General features: G+C 39.3%; 1 protein-coding gene across 6 annotated transcripts in view; it reads left to right on the top strand.

Moving 5' to 3' along the window:
* The window catches only part of LIMS1 (LIM zinc finger domain containing 1), a 38,471-nt gene extending 24,445 nt beyond the window's left edge, over positions 1-14,026 (top strand). For 3 of the 6 annotated variants that reach the window (XM_053455084.1, XM_053455085.1, XM_053455082.1), the window contains 10 exons: positions 4,623-4,782; positions 6,562-6,628; positions 7,056-7,176; positions 7,802-7,951; positions 8,431-8,581; positions 9,030-9,122; positions 9,431-9,479; positions 10,491-10,566; positions 10,960-11,133; positions 12,398-12,534. In XM_053455084.1, the coding sequence (XP_053311059.1) occupies positions 4,623-4,782; positions 6,562-6,628; positions 7,056-7,176; positions 7,802-7,951; positions 8,431-8,581; positions 9,030-9,122; positions 9,431-9,479; positions 10,491-10,566; positions 10,960-11,101 (1,009 nt within the window). In that variant the 3' untranslated portion in view covers positions 11,102-11,133; positions 12,398-12,534. Of the gene's footprint in view, positions 1-2,189; positions 2,472-4,622; positions 4,783-6,561; positions 6,629-7,055; positions 7,177-7,801; positions 7,952-8,430; positions 8,582-9,029; positions 9,123-9,430; positions 9,480-10,490; positions 10,567-10,959; positions 11,134-12,397 lie in introns of those variants that run through there. The other 3 variants (XM_053455080.1, XM_053455081.1, XM_053455083.1) reach the window with 3 other exon arrangements.
* Positions 14,027-22,535: the final 8,509 nt, after the last annotated feature.

Genomic DNA, 22,535 nt, shown 5'->3' with positions numbered 1-22,535 from the left:
GGAAGACTACATGCGCAACAACGTTCCCAGCCTAAATGTTCTTTTAAGAGAAACGACAACAAAAACACAAACCAAAACATGGAAAATCAACCAATAAAATAACATTAAACCAGTCTTGCATTCTACCTCCCTTTCTGTAATTTTCGGCCATTAAAACGTCCATACTGTCCATCCGAAGTCTGTCGCCGTCAGTACCTAATTCTGTCAAATAAAGTATTCTTAGAGCGCTACGACAGACATTAAAGTTTCTTCCCAACAAGAAAAGGAGAAATGTTGCTGCTCATTTAATGTGGCAGCAGCTGCTGCATACTTCATGGAGTTAATGGGGTTTCTTTAAAGCTTGCTCTGTTACCAAGGTTAAAGATTGTGTAAAATATAGAAAATGGGCCTATAAAACACAATGTTTTCCTGTGACCAGTGTTTATTAAAACTATTTCCAGCTAATATATAAAATAGGAGATTGTCACCTTGATTCATGAAGTCCGCTGCCTGTGAGTTACTCTATGCTCAGATCTTAAACTGCACCGTTTAAACATCGAAGACCTTTTGGGATGGGTCTCTCACATGCCAAGTCCTGCTTGTCATCACCTTTTATATTTGGCGCACAACCATTGATGAATAATAATAATAATAATAATAAAAGACTGGATTTGGCACCTGTACACATTTGGAAAACAAGACTCTGTTTTTTTTACTTTAAACAAAACTTTTTTGGGCGTTTTTAGTGAAACAATTGGAAGGAACAATTTCTGCTAAATACCAACTTTTCCACCTTCCGCGAACGCTTATACAAGTCCATTTTAGTTTCTTTGTTGTTTTTTTGTCGGAGGCACTTACTTTTTTAAGTGACTAAGCAGCTTAGGTGTAAACTTCCTAAACTAAGTGTATCCTTTTTTCCCTTCTTTATTTCAAATGTCTATAAGGGGAGGATGTAGTAAGGACTCCAGATATGTCACTTTTTGATTCCTGACCTATGTTGGCTCAGGTGCATCCGTTTTTGAAAGTGATGTTTTTTCTTTAAATGGAACAGCATCTTTAAAAAGTAAGCAAGACTATTACGTTAGGACCCTGCAAAAACATGTATACATCTTAAATATTGTCTTATTTTCTATATTTTAAGGGAATTTCTTGAATTGGCAGATTCAATTCGATTCTACCAAAACATTCACAGGGCTCTGCATTAATTGCATACTCTAAGCAAATAAACTTAACCAAATAAGAACACAGGAACTCTTGAAGTCTTTTCCATTTCTTATAACCTGTCAGTGTCCCATGACAAAGGACCGTTTTCCATAGTTAGAGTAGTTTCTGGGTTTGTGCGTTTGATCGCAGTAGGAATGGTGATTCCGGTGCTGCGTTGCGTTATTAAGGTGAAACCATTCAGCAGAGTGGGTAGAACAGCACTTTTTAAAAAATGTTAAAGGAAACCATTTCTTGTTTTGTTTTTATTTTAATCTAAGAATCCGTTTTATGGGCTGTTGGACTGCATACCGTTAAATACTTGGTCTTGTGCCAGTGGCTCTTATTGGAATTTAAGGAATGGATTAAATACCCATAACAGGACTGCAAAGCACCAGCTTTTTGATAAAGCTGTAGGCCTTATGCTAGTGTAGAGAAGACATCCTAACGTGTGATGTACCAGCATATATCTTTGCTTACTGAACTTCGGCAATTTGGGAATATAAAGGGTAATGTGTGAGTCATTTGAACCTGTGCTTTACTTTCTTTTGCTACACAAATCGGTATTGAGACCCAAGCTGAAACGTTGGCCTATACCTGCATATTTTGTTTTGTTTGTTTGTTGTTTACATGAGGTATCCGCACCCCAACGTATCCCTCTCTCAAAGTAATCTAATTCAGCTAGTGGCTCCGAGAGGAGACAGATTACCTGTTTTTAGAAAGATCTATTTTAGCGTCCCCATTCTTCTCTAGAGAGCCTGAACTATGTTAAATGTGGGACCCCTCAGCAGAGATTTGCCCTGTTAGCATGAAGACGGCTCCGATTATTTATCACAGTTCTATGGTGTAGTTTCCACTTTATGGAGGCAATGGAATTCTTAATATCAACAGCTCCGAGTCCCACCTATCACAAATGACGTTCTCTATTCCATAGCCTTAGTTGGAATCTGTGCTGTGGAATGTGGGCAGCTCTGTAATGAATCTCTGGATGAGTCAGGCCAAAGCAGCTCGAGCCCTGGGTGTAGTTTGGAGCAGAGCTTTCCGTCAGGCAGGCAGAAGCCAAAGTCACCTCGCTGGAGATCTGTAGGATTTAGCCAAGCCAACAGGATGGAAATTCAAACCAGGATCCACCAAGATATACCTGAAAACGGGGAATTAACAACTGTGGAAGTTCCCAACAATAACGTGCCCCACGAAAGTGGCGGCGAAGATGAAAAGCCAGTGTCAAACTTGCAGAGGAGACGTAGCGATGTGAAGGTGTACAAGGAAATTTGTGATTTCTATGCTAGATTGTAAGTGGAAATCTTTTCTCGTGTGGATAATAAGTTGCTATGAATGATGCATTGGTATACGTTGACCTCTTGGGAGCTAAAACCAATGCATGTTAATGGAAATGGCTGGGGCGGGAAACTAATATTGGAAACAAGTGCCCCTTTGAAATGCGATGTCAAACACAGCTGCTCTTTTCATCACTGAATGCCGTACGCTTTGGGCTTCGATTTCTATTCTTTTTCTATTATAAAAGAGCCCTTGACCTGGTCCCCATAAAACAGCCTTGACAGCTGGTCCCTAGCTGAAATGAGTATCTTGTTCCACTTTATCAAGATGAGATTAGATGGATTTATGGTGGAATACGCGCTTTAGGCAATACTGTACATGTGAATTACAGAATTCTCATGCTGTTTACTAATCATCAGTTTTCCTTATAAATGGTACGTCGCATAAAATAATTAACTTTATTTTGCCGGCTATGTTTAAATTTACAATTCTCATGTGGCTGAGGATGATATAGGAGCAAAGGGGCAGAAATAGTAAAAAGTTAATAATACATTACCTGCAATGTGGTTATGTGTACAATCATTTAAATGAATATGATTGTACAAGGAGGATTTTTCTTTCGATGTGCTTTGATATGGCCAATTTGAAGCTTCTACCACGTCACAGCAGGTTATTCTCATGCAGAAGAAGTTTGCAGGTGCTTTGCCGAGCACTCTTCTGTTTTTGTAGAGCTTTGCAGTAGTTCTTAAGGGCATTAACGTTCAGTATGAGGGGGTTTTAATATAGAGGCATACTTTTCCATAAGCCTTGGGGATCCTCGAAGGACAGGTGGACATGAAGCTGGAGTTTTTCCAAGCGATGCTGAATGTTGTTATCTCTGCCCTGCCCATTATCTTAGTGCACACATTAGAGCTTTGAATGACATTACCTTGGTGGTTTATGGCATATTAGTGTTTTAATCACGTCTGAAAGGAATGCAAAGTGTTTCCTCGTTAACAAGGATGTTCCCGTTTGTGTTATATTTTTGAAACCATTTTGGTTGGTATAGTGTAACTTTCAGTTTCACACTAATATATTCTTTGAAGTTGTCTCCACGTTAAAAGTAGCCTTCAGCTGTTCTTCTTGCAGAACTGTATATGGAACCTTATTTTGTAGCTCAGCGAATCACAAATCCACTTGTATCCGAATTCAAAAGGCAACAGTGGACCACATGAGAACATGATAACCCTTTGAGAGTCAAGTCACAATTTTTCCCGTGCTAGCCAGTTTTTATATTTGTGCTATAGTTGGGAGACATTCAAACACCGCTTATGGTTCTAAGCAATAACACACAGGGCCCTTTAAAGTGCTACCAGGTACATGGTTGGCACGCTAGCCCTTTCTGCCAACCACATACAAAGGAATAATCAAGCTTGTTTTGTATATGTATTAACTGGTGGTTTTTCTGTCTTTTGATCCCCCTCCCCAAGTAGTGAAGGAATGAGTTTGTATCATTTGACTGCTTGGATCCCATTTAGTGTTCCCTTCCCATTCATTAGCTATAAAGTACCATTTCCACAAAAAAACTGAAAAAAGGAAAACACCAATTGTGTACAGAGGATGCATTTTTATATTATGAAAGCGCATTACTTATTGGAGTGGCCAGTTTGTCTGTTTTTTACATACGTATTGCAGTGATGTTTTTTTCTTATTCAGCATTTTTAAATGTATTTGATGATTGTTCTACTTGTGGGGTATATTTTATTTAACATTGCTGTTTTTGGATGAATAGGATTAACTTTGAAATAGGTAAAGTAAGTTCATGCAGCTTCATTTTCTAGCTCAGGAGCAGGCATCATAACGACTCTTGTTCTATGAGGATTAAGTCATAGAATTTACATTTTCTATTTGTTTTTCTGAATAAAATCAAATGTTTGTTTTTTGTTTCCTGCAAGAAGATGACGATATTTTGACATCATTTATCTCTATATGGCTAAGGCAGTTTATGGCCAGCATAGTAGCCGCTAACATATTTTCAATCACACCAAGGTGTAAAAATAGCTGTGGTCAGGCAGCAGATGAAATATGTACTAGGTTTGACAGTAACAAAGCCATCTGATTCAGGTTAAACTGATTTTGAATAGCATATCTACTGGTGTATGATGTCCATTTTCTTTCTTTTGCAGCAACATGGCCAACGCTCTTGCAAACGCAATATGTGAGCGCTGCCGGGCAGGATTTGCGCCTGCAGAAAAAATAGTGAACAGTAACGGAGAGCTGTACCATGAGCAGTGCTTTGTGTGTGCTCAGTGCTTCCAGCAGTTCCCGGAGGGGCTCTTCTACGAGGTAACTACCGACCACCCGCTCTGATCTTATATACATGTATCTGGTGTATATGTGAAAGAGCCACATGGTCCCCAAAACATGTAATTTTGCTTTTTCAATGTCTACGACTCAACCGCTTCAGCTTGATGATGATGATGTGCCCTTTGTTTTGTGTTAGCTCTTCTCAGCAGCATTTTTGTTAATACATAGCCCGGCCTCTCATGTTTGCCAGTGTGCAGCTCGCACAAGCGTGATAGGAAGTGATGTCTGACATGAAGAATGTGGACTGCTTGTGTCTCTGTATCCTGTGTGGGCAGATCCCCCTCTACTGTTGGAAACCAATGATGTAAAAATAACAAATGGCACAGCTAAGATGTTGCATGTCATGGAAGATTCCTGTGCTTGACTACTGGCTTGTTTGAAAGTCAGTTGATCATTTTAAAATAATACCCAAATTCAACGCCAACAACCCTTCGCTAATGCCAAACTTAATTTCTCACTTGAACGGCCAAAACCAGTGAAGTACACAAGAAAGTCATAAAAACATAGAACGTGTCGCAGATAAGAACCGGCCCATCTAGTCTGCTCAATTTCTGAAAATGTTCCTGAGACCCTGGCTTATCTTATATCTAACTTGGCCTTGTGCCTATCACATGCTTGCTTAAACTCATTTACTGCATTAACCATGTAGGCTGCAAGGAAATGCCATGCATCTCCTACACCATCAGTAAAGTGATATTTCCTGATGTTACTTTTAAACCTTTCCCCTCTGTCCTCTTGTGGTAGTATTTCTTCTTTTAAATATACTCTTGTCCTTGATTCTGCTGATTCCCTTTAAGTATTTAAATGTTTCTATTGTATCCCCTGTCACATCTTTTTATTCCAGGCTATATAAGTTAAGATCCTTCTACCTTTCCTGGTAAGGTTTATCCTGTAATCCATGAACCATTTTAGTAGCCCTTCTCTGCACTTCACCAACATATCTATATCCTTCTGGTGATACGGTCTCCAGTACTGTACACAATACTCCAAGTGAGGTCTCCTAATACAATTTTCTGTTGCCATCAATAACTCAACTTTTAAATAATTTAATTTCTTCTGGACTGTGTTTAAACGGCTCCAGTCTGATCATGTGACTCCTTTTACACATTTACACAATTCGAAATTAAGTGTTCTTCTCTGTGTGGTCTTTGCAAATGACATCAAACATGACATAATGATGACAGGGTTTTTTTTTTTTGTTTTTTTTTTAAATGCATTACCCTTCTAGAACAAGGGGTGGGCAAAGAGAAGGGCGACATGCCCCTAGGTGACCCCTCTTTGCCTGCTTATTCGATGTATAAGGTCCTACTCATTTTTTAAATCTATTTTTATATACCTATATATATATATATATATATATATATATATTAGGTTAAAATAAATAAATATATCAGGTCTCCGCAGCCAACAACTTTAAATGCCAATAGAACTCAATCTAGCCCTCTATTTTGATGGCAATATGTACACAAGGTTTGTCTGTAGGTCTGACAAAAGTCTTCAGAGCACCATATATATAGCGCAATATTTTTTTTTTCTGCAATTTGGTTTTCAAAAAGTACCCTAGGGGCTTCAAAGGGGTTTCCATTCTGACCAAGAATCCCAAATTGCAAACAGTTTGCTACAGTCAGTCAGGAGTTATGGAACCTTCGTTCAAAGTTAAGTATTGAAAGCAGTACGGTTTAGTTGTAGGTAGGCGACTCTTTTGCTGTAAATACCCGTTCCTACGTGAGTTCTTTAAATTTCTATATTTTCTTTCAGTTTGAGGGAAGGAAATACTGCGAGCATGATTTCCAAATGCTGTTTGCCCCCTGCTGTCACCAATGTGGTAAGTATCATATGTACAACTTAGTAAATGATTTTCATTCTTCAGATTAGACGTTTGCTCCCCGTATAATATTATTGGCATGGCATAACTGTTTAAAATAAATTAATATTGTGAAATCAAATCATAACAAATATGCTTGTTCTGATTAAAGGACCTATTAATCCTGCTCCCTTGGTGAGCTCCCAAGAACAAAATAAAAAAAAAACATGCTGAATATCTTATGCATGTATTAATGAGCAACTCATTTATAAAGTGCAAGACTAAAAATCTATAGCAGGCCTTATTTATAGAGAGAAACTGATCCCTGTCGTAGTGCAGCTTTTATGCATAAGAGTCTCTACATCGCAAAGCGCACAGTAGATTTTAACGTAGTGTGCCAGATACCGGTTTTTGCCGTGCCACCAACGTGAGAATTGTTTGCTTACAGGTGAATTCATTATTGGCCGTGTTATTAAAGCAATGAACAATAGCTGGCACCCAGAGTGTTTCCGCTGTGATATCTGCGACCAAGTTCTTGCAGACATTGGGTTTGTCAAGAATGCAGGCAGGTGAGTCTATATTAAACCAGAACGTCACGAATGGGAAATGTGACATGGATATGGTTCTCATCGGAAGCTAATTGTGTGTGCAAGATTTGAATTGGCAAGGACTGTTTGCGGTATTTAAAGAAGAACGCACAAAAAAACTAAATTCTCAGGTCTATTCAATAAACAACAAATTGGAGAGAATTTAAAGGGATGGGGGAACAGAATCACAAAATTGAGTTGGAATTTACAGCTGAAATTGACATTTTCTCAACTTAGTAATGCGCTTCTTCATGAACAGCCCCTGTGTTTTAGTCCCTCAGCTGGGTATGTCACACACCGTCACGCTCTGCTTGGAGGGCCGACACAGTGTAACGGAGTCTGTCCCTTTAGACAAAAAAGTATATAAACCTGGGCAGCGTGGGCCTAGTGTTCCCAGTTGCCGGTCTGCCTGCGAATAAGAGTAGAATAGAAATAGTAGATGTTGTCTGGAAACCGCTGCAGTTACAAAGTTTAGTTATACTCAGATAGTAGAAGATTAAATGGGAGAGGGGTACTTTTGGGGGGGGGGGGTTGTGTTTTTTTTGTTTTTTTTTTTAAATCCTGCATTTTTGGTCTCTGTTTTGATCTTTTTATTGTCATTTTGCAGGCACCTTTGTCGTCCTTGTCACAACAGGGAAAAAGCCAGAGGATTGGGCAAATACATCTGCCAGAAGTGTCATGCTATTATTGAGGATCATCCACTCATTTTTAAGAATGATCCCTACCACCCTGATCACTTCAACTGTGCCAACTGCGGGTAAGTGCGGGTAACTGTGGGATATTACCCTATTAAAAAGAATAGGAAACCACATAAATCCAAATAAAAAGTTAAAAAATCAGATCAAAACATAAACCCTCCTATAAATAGGTTGTAGCCAAAGGTGGTATCTCTCAATAAGAGCAGAATACTTGTTAAGGTTCTGATCTGTCTAAAACTACATTTAAATGTAAAGATAAATGAACACAGATGCAGACAAAATTGCTAGGAGGAGTTTGATTTAAAAAAAAAAGGATTCTAATGCAAAATAAAGAATTGTCTGGAATAACCTATAGAATAAAATAAAACTTAATCTGCTTAAAATATGAGAGACTAATAAACCATTTGAAAGGGAACTCCCTGGTTTTCCAGTACACCCCCCCCCCCAGCATAGGCCCCGACAAACCCACACGAAACGTGGGTCAGGGTATAGGTAGCACAGCTCAGAGTACAGCTCAGTTATGTACTTAAATTTTTAGAAAGGAACTGACTTCTGACGCCCGTGAGCTAAAAGGGGAGCTGTACTGTCTGCCTTGCCATGACAAGATGGGTGTCCCTATCTGCGGAGCCTGCAGAAGACCAATTGAAGGACGCGTTGTCAATGCCATGGGCAAGCAATGGCATGTGGAGGTAAGAGTCTACAGTATTTGTTAGCCTTATTCCAAATGTCCAAATACACTTGGATTGACTCTGTCTCGTCTGAACGTATATTTCCCTGTAAAATAAATAACCCTTACGTGTCTGATTTGTTGCTCAGCCCACCGGGATTTGGAAAGTATTGTTTTATTAATTGCCCACCATCTCAGTCAAGTCCAGGGAGACTTCACATATCACAACTCCTGTGATGCTCAACCATGAAAGCATCATGGAAGTGGGATTACGTTTGTCAGTTTATCGTGATTTGAAGTCCACGTTAATTATATACAGAATTATATCATGTATGGGCCACCCAACCTGAATCCCTCAATAAATTTTTTTGGTGTTCTTTGCTTTGCCATTTGATGCGTATAACAATCAGTACTGCCTTATTCTGTTTCTGGATATGATCTTCTTCCATCCTATTACCTTGTCATTCCAGCATTTTGTGTGCGCCAAATGTGAAAAGCCTTTCCTTGGGCATCGTCATTATGAGAGGAAGGGGCTGGCTTACTGCGAGACTCATTACAACCAGGTCAGTGATACACGGAACATGCCTGTTTTTTATCATGCAGTCATGACTTTGTAATGCATGATGTATTAATATCCCATGAGATCATCAAGGTGTGTATATCTGTCCCGGAGTAATATAATAGTAATATAATATGTTTGTCTTAGTCTGTCAATTCTCGTCTTGTCATACACCTTGAATATATGTATTGTATTAAGCGCTGCGTAGATTGTTGGCGCTATATAAATTAAAGGTAATAATAATATGTATTTCACAGTTGTCATTAAAATGATAAAGTGCAAACCTCTGTCATCTTCTCTCTCGTCCTCTAGCTTTTTGGTGACGTTTGTTTCCACTGCAATCGTGTAATTGAAGGTGACGGTAAGTAAAAATCTTTTGTTTAAACGGTATATGTACACTATCACAGCTTGTAGGATTTAAAATGGCTACAGTGGCCAGTATTTTGCAATACTGGATGAGTTTAAATATAAATGTTTTCCATTGAACAATTCAATTTGTTCAGGGCGTAATGGCTCAGTTCATCCACAAATAAGGAAAAACCTATATATTAAAAAAAATATATATATATAATGGCAGCAGACCTGCTGGAAATCAGGACACAAGTCAAAAACACATTTCACTTTACAGAATAGTATAATTTACAAGAACTAAGGGGTCATAAACCCATCGCCTTTACCGAATAAAAGGGACACTTGCTTTATCTCTTTTATTGACAATTTTATGCGAACAGGCAGAAAGCTTTAGGTGAATAAGGACACTGCAAGCACTTGTTTTGTGGTGGGGGAGGGGTTCTAAGGTTAAGTACCACTGATCTCAAGTTCAGGGTTGGGGGAGTTGAGGAAGCAAAAAGTATAATCTAACCCCATTCAGTAGGTTATCACTTCAATAAATGGCTGAAGTAGGAACAGTGCCACTAGTGCTACATCCATTCACGCCTAGTCAGGGGAGGGGAGCCTAAAACATATTCAGAGGCTACCCCCATTCATAAATTTACTCTAGGCTCCCTCCTGACTAGGCAGCAATTTCTACTTCAGTAGCACTATTCCTACTTGAGTCTTTATTGAAGGAGTAACCTAGTTGTTTTTTTGTATTTTCTTGATCTTACTGTTTTCTATAGTTTTCAGTTTGGGAATTGTATGGAATGCCTTAAGGAACTAGATGATCTCATATGTTGTAGAAATAATGAATTCATTTTGTATGACAGATGTGAACTATAATGTTGTGTGTGTTAAACAATAAAAAACGTTTTTGAGGTAAAATGTAGGATTTATGACCTTGAATATAGATTAGTGTTTTCATTTTGCATCTGTATACCCCACAGTAAACACTCCTAGACATTTGGTCATTTTTGGTTTGATTTAATTCCTACAGTTGTGTCTGCTCTGAACAAGGCCTGGTGTGTGAATTGTTTCGCCTGTTCCACCTGCAACACAAAACTAACTCTCAAGTAAGTATATTTTTTAATATTGCACAAAATAGGCAGAAAAGGCACAGGTTAAGAATCTTTATTTCGCATGCTGGAAAGTTAGAACTGGTTATATTTACCATCATAGCTGTATTTTCTCCTCAAGCTAAGCAGCATCGTAAAGTGATCATGAGCTACCACGGACACTGTTCACTGAAATGCTTAGTAAGGGTGAAAAATATTGAGCGCTCCAATGTTATGTAGTATTGCTGATTAAGTGATTATTATTGTTTTTATTGCGTTTAAATCCAGTTTGTCTCCACATCTGGTGTGACATGAAACACTTGATCTATAGTAAGATATTACTCATTTCATTCTTTTTCTTTCTTTCTTCTGCAAAATCCCATTTTCCTTCTTTCTCTTAAACTATCAAAGGCACAAATTTGTTGAGATAGATCTTAAGCCTGTCTGCAAGCACTGTTATGAGAAAATGCCAGATGAGTTTAAACGCCGTCTTTCAAAGCTTGCAAAAGATACAAAAGACAAGGACAAAAAGAAAAAGGGCTCCTGTCTCTGAACTTTTTCCTTCTTCTATCATTTATACTATGGGTTAGTTGCCTGCTTGTGTTTGTCACACCTTTACTAAACATGTGCAATGAGTGAGTTGCAGCTGTGGTTATAAATCATATCTCCAACTACCTTCTTGTATCCATTGGTTTTGTCAGTGACAGAGCTATCCAACAAATCTACTTAGCCAAAGCAAAGGAAACGGGCAAATGGTTTGCAAAAATATTCATGGTCAATGAATATTTACAGTTCTCTATAAATATTGGAAGGATACAAATGCATTTCAGAATTTTACAAACAAACTTTAATGCGAGTGGCTGATCTCATAGAATGATGAACGTTGATGGCCCTGTGTGCCTTTCATTGAACATATGAGAAGTTTCACCGAACTCACACCTGCATGCAATGGATCCAAATTCAGTTCCGCAAACCAACCGGCCCACATTGTCCAGGTTGTTCAATAACTAGATTTAGATTTGATGAAATGTTGACAGCAGAACAGACACGATGGGTTTTATCCCTAATATTAAGCAGGTTAGAGTAAGGTTGTGTGACTGAACTAGAGGATGAAATGGCTCATTTCAATTTCTGGAAACTACTGGAAAGTTGAAAAATCTGTTGGATCCTCTTCCTGAGGCTTTAGACATATAGGCAGGAAAAACCACCTTGCCTTTACGTGGACATCTGCCATGTTATCTTTGTGGTGCGAGAATTCCATTTGAGAGTACAAAAGTTTCCAAATCACCACATTCAGTGGTACCAGGTGTGTAGGATACATTTCTGACTTGATCTTCCAATGATGTGACAGCCATGATGACCTTTCCAATACAGTTGTAACTTATGAGTTGGATATCTACGTGCTCCGCAGTGACCATAGCTGTTGAGCATGCCGACTGGTCGTGGCTGTCCGTTCAATGACCTCAGTTCTGTCAATCAGCTTAGTCAGAGATGAGATCTTCCAAAAACGTGTGTTCCCAGATGACAAAGAACATGCAATGTGGAGTGTTGGGCTCTGACTTTAGTTTAATTCCAGAGGCTTGGATTTTTTGTGGTGTTACCAGGGTTTGTGGCATGTTCAGCTCTTTTGGATAGACTAACTAAACTTGGTGTGCTTTAAAACAAGTACAGTACACTGATCTCCTTATTGTTTGCATGAACAAAATAAGTTTGGGCACTAAAATTGGTAAAAGTCAAGTAGTATTTTTGTTTTGCTTGTGTGCAATTAACATGGGGGAAATGCTTGTGTGGGTTTTATTTTCTTTGAAATCTGGATCCTGATTTACTCAACTCTCTTGTCTTTGCATAGGAACAAATTTGTGGAATTTGACATGAAGCCTGTCTGTAAGAAGTGCTATGAGAAGTTTCCTCTGGAGTTAAAGAAAAGGCTCAAAAAGCTATCTGAAACCTTGGCAAGAAAGTAAAGAGCTTCCACCCTCCCCTGTGGAATGGAAGACCTGAAGTTGCGTACAGAATGCTGGGGAGAGAGATGGACACAGATCCTACTTGACTTTGTTCTGTTCACTGAGGCTGTTACCTGCACTAACCTTCACAGCAAAATAATTATCTGCATGAATACGTCATTTAACTGCCACAGGCTATTTATTCTCACCTCATCTTCTAAGGAGCATACTACTCTGTTGCTTTTTGTGGTACTTGCCTTGCTTTATCATGTGGTGGGGAGAGGTTTGCTGTGCCCATCATTCAAAGCTGCTAAGGACAGTTTCATTTTAATATTAAACACAAAAAGAGAGCCTTAACCTTGGGACTACAAATGTCAAAATGTACTAGGATTTTTGATGTGCACTGCCCCATTGCTCGATGGCTGAAGTATTACTCAACACTTTACTATACACGGTGACTCTCCCTTTATAGATCTGACACAGGAACTAGGTCATTAATGGCTTAGTGACATTTGTAATCTTTATCTCTACCGATTATAGCTCTACAAATATTCCTAGCTGAATACGTTACATATTCATTATAGGGATTCTGCAAAAGAGGTGGGTTTACAGAGTTATAGAGCAGGACTAGCCAACGGTGATGCTACAGCTATCTCAGGATGGTGGGAATTGTAGTCCACGAACTGTTGTGCAGCCCTGCTTATAACAGGATGCCATATACCGCAGTTCTTTTGGAGGAATGGTAGCTAGTTATTTTTGGACTGCAGGGCCTGTCTGCCCAAATTCTGCTCCAAGTATGTCAGGAAGAGGAAACTGGCAGCCATACGCTTATTAAGAAAACATAGCTTTTAATTGTGTTAACTTGCACAACCAATGCAGAACTAGTGCCTTGACCCATGCAATGTGGAAAGCAGACACATCTCAAATTTTAACCACATTAGTTATCTTAAAAGGGAATAATGAAATGCGATTAATACAAAGCAACTTTGACAACTACTTGAATGATGTCCTTCTGTTTAAAATGTTTCTTGCTGTGCACGTGTCTCTAGCCTTTTTTGCTTATTATTGTGTTTTATTTTGTCCCATATCCTTTTATTTCAATGTGATAGATTTATAGTCCCTGCTATGTATGTAAACTTGTATGGGGATGTGAGCTTGTTTGTCATATTCTATGCAGTCCATTCCCAAAAACAGTATGCTTGTACCTATACATATGAAGTATTTTTAATGCAAGTTATGAACATATTTAGTTATATAATCACGAATTTATATCTAATGGCTACTCTATACTATTACATGTAAGATGAATATTTTATTTTTTACAAAGATATGTTGCCACTTTGTGCAAGATGTTAGGTTTACCAGCAATTTCGTGGTTTGTGGTAAGGAGCCTTCCTCTGGTATCCGGCACACTGAATTCTTACATCTTGCCTTTAAATTAACCGAGTTGTCCTCATGTTGGAAAACCATATTGTCAGGACGTTTTTACAAAATGATTAATAAAGTATGTACACATATAATAACCATTCTAAGAACTGTCTTGTACAATTTACTTGAAACATTTTGTGCAAACATCCAATAAACTTGGGCTCTGTTTGCTTGTCATTAAGTGTTTGCTAAAAAAGGTGCCCATTGATGTTAGTGTTTTTTCTCCTCCTTCTGGCATCCTTTCTGCCCAATACATTGACTAGGACTGCTGTACTGCACATCTTTAACACAACATCTTACCACTGAATTCCATAGCCGATGTTATATATTCTTCATACCAGTGAAAATTGATTAGGGGGGAAATGTTTTTTTTTGTATAGTAAGTAATCCACCGTATTTGCTGCAATCCAATGAGACTGAACATAATCTGGAACCACTGCAAGAGGATCAAAAGCTTGCTTAGAAGTATAAAACATATAATTTATGATTGGGTTGCATACATTTCAATATTTTCTTTCCATAGAAAAATAACCTAAATAACCTGAGTCCCTCATTTACTACTTATATCCACATGTGTGGTGTGGAACAATGAAAATGGTTGGGGCTCTATACAAGTGTTTGGGCACCCTGGCCAAATAACATGTTTGGTTTTTTCTGAATGAAAAGAAGTCAACACAGCCTTCTCAGAGAACACACTTAAACTTTGCATATTCTTTTGCAAATGTTGATTCACGGTAATTTTATCTTAATTGAGTAAGATTGAATTTTGTAAATGAGTTCTGACAGGTGCTGACAAATAAAAGTTTGAATAAAAATGAAACATAAACCTGACATTTTGTATTACAAAACTTCTGCTGCTAAACGTGATGCCAAAAAGACAACATTGGAAGCTATTCTTTAATCCCTTCAGGCCTTGGGGTTTTCATAACCAAGGGATCAAAATCATTTTTGTCATTCATACCATATTTCTGTAAAACCACGATTCCTGTTTTCCATATTTGATGAACCCATACAAATTATATACTTCATTTTGTTCAGGAGAAGTAGAGACTTATTTGAAAATATGAGATTTTGGAGTGTTTCTGTGGGACATTTTGTCCATTCATCCAGTAAAGCATGTGTGAGGTCAGGGACTGATGGAAGAGAAGGTCCGGCTTGCAATCTCCAGTCCAGTTCATCTTAAAGGTGTTTGATGGGGTTGAGGTCAGGGCTTTGTGTAGGCCTGTGAAGTTCTTTCACACTAACCTCATCCAACCGTGTGAACCTTGCTTTCTGCGTTAGGGCACAGTCATGGTGGAACAGAAAAAGTCCTTCCACAAAGTTGGAAGCATAGCATTGTCCAAAATGTCTTCGTTTGTCCCCTCTTTGTGTCAAGTAGGCATTCGCGTATAAATATGACTTGTAGGACAAAGTACGATTGTAATAACACACTACACGCAAGTATTAGTACATCTTTTCGTACTTGTTTGATTGTATCACAAATAAACTGAAGGAGGAGCAGTAGAGCTTTTAGGAGGTGACTCAACTAATTACAAAGGATGGTGGCAAAAGGGAAGTCAAACAACAGAACTGGATTATGGCAGTTGGCAAACAGGCATAAGATAGAATAAGGCTGAGGTCTGGAACCTTTAATACAGGCATGTCCAAACTTTTTTCGAAGAGTGCCAGATTTGATGAAGTGAACATGTGCGAGGGCCGACCATTTTGCCTGACATTTTCTGAACCATTAAAATGAAATGCAAATTAACTATTTTATGCAAAGTTTATTGAAAACGGCATACCACATCTATCCCTTTCTCACTCTCCTTTTTCAGCAACCGCTCGGCACCCCTTGGGCCCCACTGACTGGCAGAACTCCAGGGCCCGGTCGCAGTCGTGACCCCGGTAGTTCCGCCACTGCCTACAATTTCTTCATCAGATGCCCTTGTGGCTGTGTGTGCCGGCGCAGGGAGAAGGAAAGCCCAAATCTAGCGACGTCCGAGATCGCAAGATTTGGGCTTTCCTTCTCCCTGCGCCGGCACACACAGCCACAAGGGCATCTGATGAAGAAATTGTGTAGGGGAGGGCAGGGGCGTACCTAGAGTATTTGGCACCCGGGGCGGATCCTGTATGTGGCACCCCCCCCACACACTTTAAAACTACCTGGCCGAAACTGAATATGACCCCCCCCACACACCATAAAAAAAATCTAACACTTTTATTTAAAGTAAGTAACACACCAAAATAGGACAAAACAATTAAATAACAATATATATATATATATATATATATATATATATATAATTGTTAACAGCAATCACATTCCTATCATGCCCAGGCATACCCAGATTCCAGGAGGCACTCGCAGACTTGGCATGATAGGAGTATGATTGCCTTATCTACCCCTTCTCGCTCCCTTCTGCCCTATCTACCCCTTCTCACTCCCTTCTCCCTATCTACCCCTCCTAACTATCTACCCTCTCCCTCTTTGAAGTTCACTTACCTTTCAGGAGTCCTGCGGTGGGGGTGCAAGGCCTCTGTCTCCCAGCTCTGCCACTGTATGGAACAGTATAGAGTGATGGGAGTTATGATGTACTTTAGAGCATAATTATATAATGAAAAATACATTGGAAATGGTACAGCATAACACCCATCACTCTCACACATTTACCAATCCACACGCATACCAATCCACACGCATACCAATCCACACGCATACCAATCCACACGCATACACCAATCCACACACATACCAATCCACACGCACACCAATCCACACGCATACCAATCCACACGCATACCAATCCACACACACACCAATCCACACATATACTAATCCACACACATACACCAATCCACACACATACACCAATCCACACACACATACCAATCCACACATATACCAATCCACACATATACCAATCCACACACATACCAATCCACACACATACACCAATCCACACACACACCAATCCACACACACATACCAATCCACACACATACCAATCCACACACATACACCAATCCACACACATACACCAATCCACACACATACACCAATCCACACGCATACCAATCCACACGCATACCAATCCACACGCATACCAATCCACACATATACTAATCCACACACATACACCAATCCACACACATACACCAATCCACACACATACCAATCCACACACATACACCAATCCACACACATACACCAATCCACACACATACACCAATCCACACACACATACCAATCCACACACATACCAATCCACACATATACACTAATCCACACATATATACCAATCCACACACATACCAATCCACACACATACCAATCCACACATATACACCAATCCACACATACACCAATCCACACATATACACCAATCCACACACATACACCAATCCACACACATACACCAATCCACACACACATACCAATCCACACACACATACCAATCCACACATCCACACATATACCAATCCACACACATACACCAATCCACACACATACACCAATCCACTCTCACTGTATGCTTTCCTACCTTTCCTCTTTTCTCCTTACAGCTCCTTTTCCTGCTCTTCGCTCCTCTTCTTCTTCAGTTATTCTGTCTTCTTCCGAGGGCACGGGGTTCAGAGGGCACGGACAGCGGTGGGCGCGGCTTCAGTGTTGTGCGCCGGGATCTGACAACAAACCCCGGCGCACAACAGCTGTTGCCGCGCGGATCGCAAGGGAGCAGTATCAGAGGTCTTTACCGGACATCCGGCTCCCTTGAGTGATTTGAAGCCGGATGTCCGGTAAATACCTCCGATACTGCTCCCTTGCGATCCGCGCGGCAACAGCTGTTGTGCGCCGGGGTTTGTTGTCAGATCCCGGCGCACAACACTGAAGCCGCGCCCACCGCTGTGTGGCTGTGTGTGCCGGCGCAGGGAGAAGGAAAGCCCAGATCTCGCGCTTTCCTTCTCCCTGCGCCGGCTGATGACGCCAAGTCCCGTGGCTCACTTGGGGGCCGCATCAGTCCGGAACGCGGGCCGCGATTGGCCCGCGGGCCGGACTTTGGACATGCCTGCTTTAATATAAAGCAGAAGTGAACACTAAGTTAATCAAAAGAGAACTCAACTGAGCACCAGCAGAGGGGTGAGTTGGATTTAAATAGGGAACTACTTAGGCTCTAAAAGGTCATGTAAGTTGGAATTGCTGCTGTGTCATTTGAGCCCTTTTGCCTCTTTGTTGTAACAGGTTGTTTATTGTTCACTTGCTGTTTAATCTTTTAATCCTGACAGCATTTGTTTGCCCACTATATTGTTCATTCAACCAAGTTTTTTCCCTGCCAGAGTATCCTCATTCTCAGCCCAAGTCAGCTAATACTAGTTAACAACAGACAGTAACAACCCACTCCTGTTCCCAACACTCCTGCCAAAAGGTCCCCAACATCTAACCCTGGTACTGGAACTACGAGTCAACTCTCAACTTTGGTTCCTTCACCCAAGCATTCAGTGCCTTCCATTTCCTGCGGTCCACCCTCTGTAGTAAAGTAGTAATGACATCTGTAGACCCTCCACAGACACTAAGGTTGTAAACAAGGTTACCAGACCCCAGGGTGTGTTGATATGATGATTCGGTAAGTTCATATGAACAAAAGTTGTACAAGGAGAATGATTCTATCTCAGGGGCAATCTGTGACCCTCAAAGGAAAATGTCTCCCTTTCTCAAAAATGACAAAATGGGGAAGCTAAGTGAAACTTTGTTTTCACACACAGATATTGTTGGTCAGATAACAGTAACATTTACATCTATAAATTTCCTTTCAAAATTTTTCAATCTTAAACAACACTGATAATTCCCATTGTTATTGAGAGTAGGCTGGTCTAGATGATGTGTACATCTCTTCTCAGACCATTTCCCTCTACCTACTAAACCTCTGTGTATCACACTCGGATTTGCATTAGAAAAACTTCCCAGGAACTCACCATCCTTAGTCCATGACATTAAAGACTCAGGAGGTAACACCAACTCAGTACTACATGTTAACACTAATTGAGCCCTTCCTTCTTGGATCTCTATAGAATTAGGAAATACGTCTATATCAGGAATAATCAAATCCGTTACAGTTATTGCCATTTCCACATTTATAAACTTTGAATCCCTAAATGCCTATATTTTCCATACCATAGGTGTATCTGATATATTATTTTGTAACACTGTTCCTGGTTGCAGAAATTTAGACCACACTTGTTCTGTGTATAATACCCTGGTTCTAGTTTCTCCATCTTTAGTTATTGCCAAGCCTGGAGTATTTGGCGCTAGATCTCCAGACCAATTTACTGTTACATCACCATATATAACGATACTCAAGTAAGCTGCTTCCTTTATGATATGGTCCCAAGACCCAAATTTATCATCATCTTGTGTGTAGGTCCCTTTAGTCCAACGAAATAAACGTTTAGGCCCTATCGTAACATTTAATCAGAATTGATCAGAATGAACCCAAAAAGATTTCTGTCTGCGTTGGTTACTCATATTATCCAATGGCCATTGAACTTTTAACATTATCTTACCCATCGTATCTATGATGTTATACGGGCCTTCCCAATTTTTCCTCCCATGGACCAGTTTTCCTAAAAGTTTTTATCATAACCATACCCCCCCTTTGAAAAATCTGGAGGTGCCATTTTCTGCATACAGGTTGCTGCAAATGGAAGAAGCTCGGTTAAGTTAACTTGCAACAATTGTAACCATTTTGATTTAGTTATAGCATCTTTTTGTGACGTGGACAAATAAAAGCAAGTGGCATTTTCCTACCAGTCAAGTTCAAATGATGTATATTGTGTAGCTGATGCTGTTGTACTTCTAATACCCATAAGAACTACTGGGAGGGCTTCTACCCATGTATTACCTTTGTCAAGTTACATTTTTACAAAATTTCAATGTTCTGTTCATACGTTCCACAATACCGGCTGATTGTGGGTGATAGGGAACATGAAATCGTCGGTCTATTCCCAAAATTGTGCACAAAGACCTAACCAGTAAAATTAGTACCTAGATCGGATTTAAGCATTCTAGGAAAACTCCATCTGCTGAAGATATGACACCACAAAGCTTGTGCTGTACAAAAAGAATCATCTTTCCTTAATCGTATACATTCTACCAATTTAGAAAATATATAAAGTGTTGCGCAAAAAAAACAATATTAAAATTATATAACAACCATGTGAATAATTTTCACCAAAAGATATATATATGATCCACCAAAAAATGTGAACACAGTGTATAATCCACAAAAAAATAAAGTATATACTTATATTTCCAATTGTGTATCCGTTTTACAATGTGAACGTATTGACATATAAAAATAAAATTCAAACGCAAACATCATAGTGCTTTCCGTTTTGTAATGAATTTGTGTTTAGAGTTCCCCCCAGAATAATATCACACTCACGTGTAGTTGAGCAAATCAGCTTGCTCAGACTAAATCAGACATACAGGGATTCCTTCTCTGGAATATCTCTCCTCCGTTTGCAGATTTCAACTGGTTTCCGATCCGTATATCGGTATGTTGAGAAACAAAATACTGGTGGAAAGGCAGGGTGTATGATGCAGAAGATTTAATGTATAGCAAAGTGCAATGTGCTCACGTTACAGAAATATTCGTAGGAGTATCAGAGTACGGGAGAGCGGTCACAACCACCACTACGAGTGACATCACCAATCACAAAAAAAAAAAACTAAGTTGGAAAAGTTCGCCACAGGTTCTCCAGACCCTCTAGAAAACTATGGCTCCACTTGCAGGTTGAATACAGGTACTGCTTTCAACCATGCATGTCAACGGAGCCCATGTTTCTAATCACAGTGTGATTAGTAAAATAAATTAAAAAAAGAAGAAGAAAAAAATTGTTAAAAAAACAGTAAAATGTAAAAAAAAACTGATGTCAAGTTCCAAAAATGTAAAGAAAAAATAAAAAAGGCAAAATAAAGATAATATATATATATATATATATATATATATACATGAATATTTTTGTGAGCAAGTCCTAAAATTAGCACATTAGCTTAAAACAATTCTTGCATGGAAAGAGTTAAAGTACTGGCATATTAAATGCCCATGGGGTGTCTACTTTAAAAAAAATGAATGATTTGATGGGGTAAATTGAATTGGCCGGGTTCAACAATGTCCCAATTAACAAGGGGGGAGGCCACACATCTAATTTCCAATTAGAAAAATGCACACGTCCCAAATGTGGCCTTTTAGTTCCCAAAAAACACGACAAACCCATGCATGTGGAGTATCACTGTAATCAGGAGATGTTGCTGAACACATATTGGGGTGTCGTGTGACAGCGACATACACCAGGAGCTGTAAATTCCTAAAGTAGGTGTGTGGGGAAAAATACACCTGCAAACTTTGAAAAAATGCTGGTGTTAAAATGTGTGCATGCAAAGAGTTAAAATACAAGCATTTGAAATACCCTGGGGTGTCTTGTTTTAAAAAATATATGGCCGGGCTCAAAGATGTACCAAATAGGGCATGGGCAGTGGATCACCAAATGCTAAAGTTAAAAAAATGCGCATGCCCCAAATGTGGCCGTTTTGCCCCCAAACAGCCAGGCAAAATCATTCATGTGAGGTATCGCTGTACTCAGGAGATGTTGCCGAACACATATTGAGGTGTTTTATGATTGTGACATATACCAGGACCTGTTAATTCATATCTGAAGTAAAACACGTGTGAAAAAAAAATGCAAAAAATGACCACAAAGACTGGTGGTAGAATTCGTGCATGGAAAGAGTTAAAATACTAGCATCCTCGGGTGTCTAGTTTTCAAAAATATATGATTTGATGGGGTAAATTGCACTGGCCGGCTTCAAAGATACCCGAAATGGCACATGGGGGGAAGAATTACCAGAATTGGAAAAAAATGGTTTTGAAATAGCAAAACGCTACCTGTACTTATTGCCTCATAACATGCAGAAAAAAGCAAAAAAAAACATAAAAACATTGGGTATTTCTAAACACAGGACAAATAGTAGAATCTGTTAAACAGGATTTTTCATTACCTTTTATAGATGAGTAAAATATTTTTCAACTAAAAGTTAGAAAAAGTAATTTTTTTCTACATTTTTCACCATATTTTATACTTTTAACAGTAAACAAGATAATACAATCAAAGCAATGTCGTGTAAAGAAAGCCCTTCTTGTCCTGAAAAAAAAACAACACATAACGTGCGTGGGTTCAGTAGACAGGAAAGAATAAAATCACAGCTAAACACGAGCAGCGCATAAATATTAAAATGGCCATTGTCACGAAGGGGTTAAACCCTCGATGTATTATGTGAATTCAAGGATACAAGCCATGGAGCTGTTTATTTAAAATGATTATATTGTTTATGTAAATTCACTCTGCATACTTTTAATATTATATGACTGGAATTTATAAAAATTGAAATTAAATAATATCCCTTGATACAGATGTGACGAATACCACTTGCGCCTGCGGCATAGATAACAGCGTCAGCATTAAGCCCCACCGGCACGAGCTCAATGCTACAGCGGCAGTACGTCAGACGGAGGCTCCGCCTCTTCCCAGCGCTGTGAGGGGATACGGAAGTTCCGTGAAAAGACGTCACTTCCTCAGAGCCGC

This window comes from Spea bombifrons, chromosome 2 (assembly GCF_027358695.1).
Source record: "Spea bombifrons isolate aSpeBom1 chromosome 2, aSpeBom1.2.pri, whole genome shotgun sequence".
In the NCBI taxonomy this organism is placed as follows: Eukaryota; Metazoa; Chordata; class Amphibia; order Anura; family Pelobatidae; genus Spea; species Spea bombifrons.
This window is presented reverse-complemented; position numbering and strand designations above follow the sequence as displayed.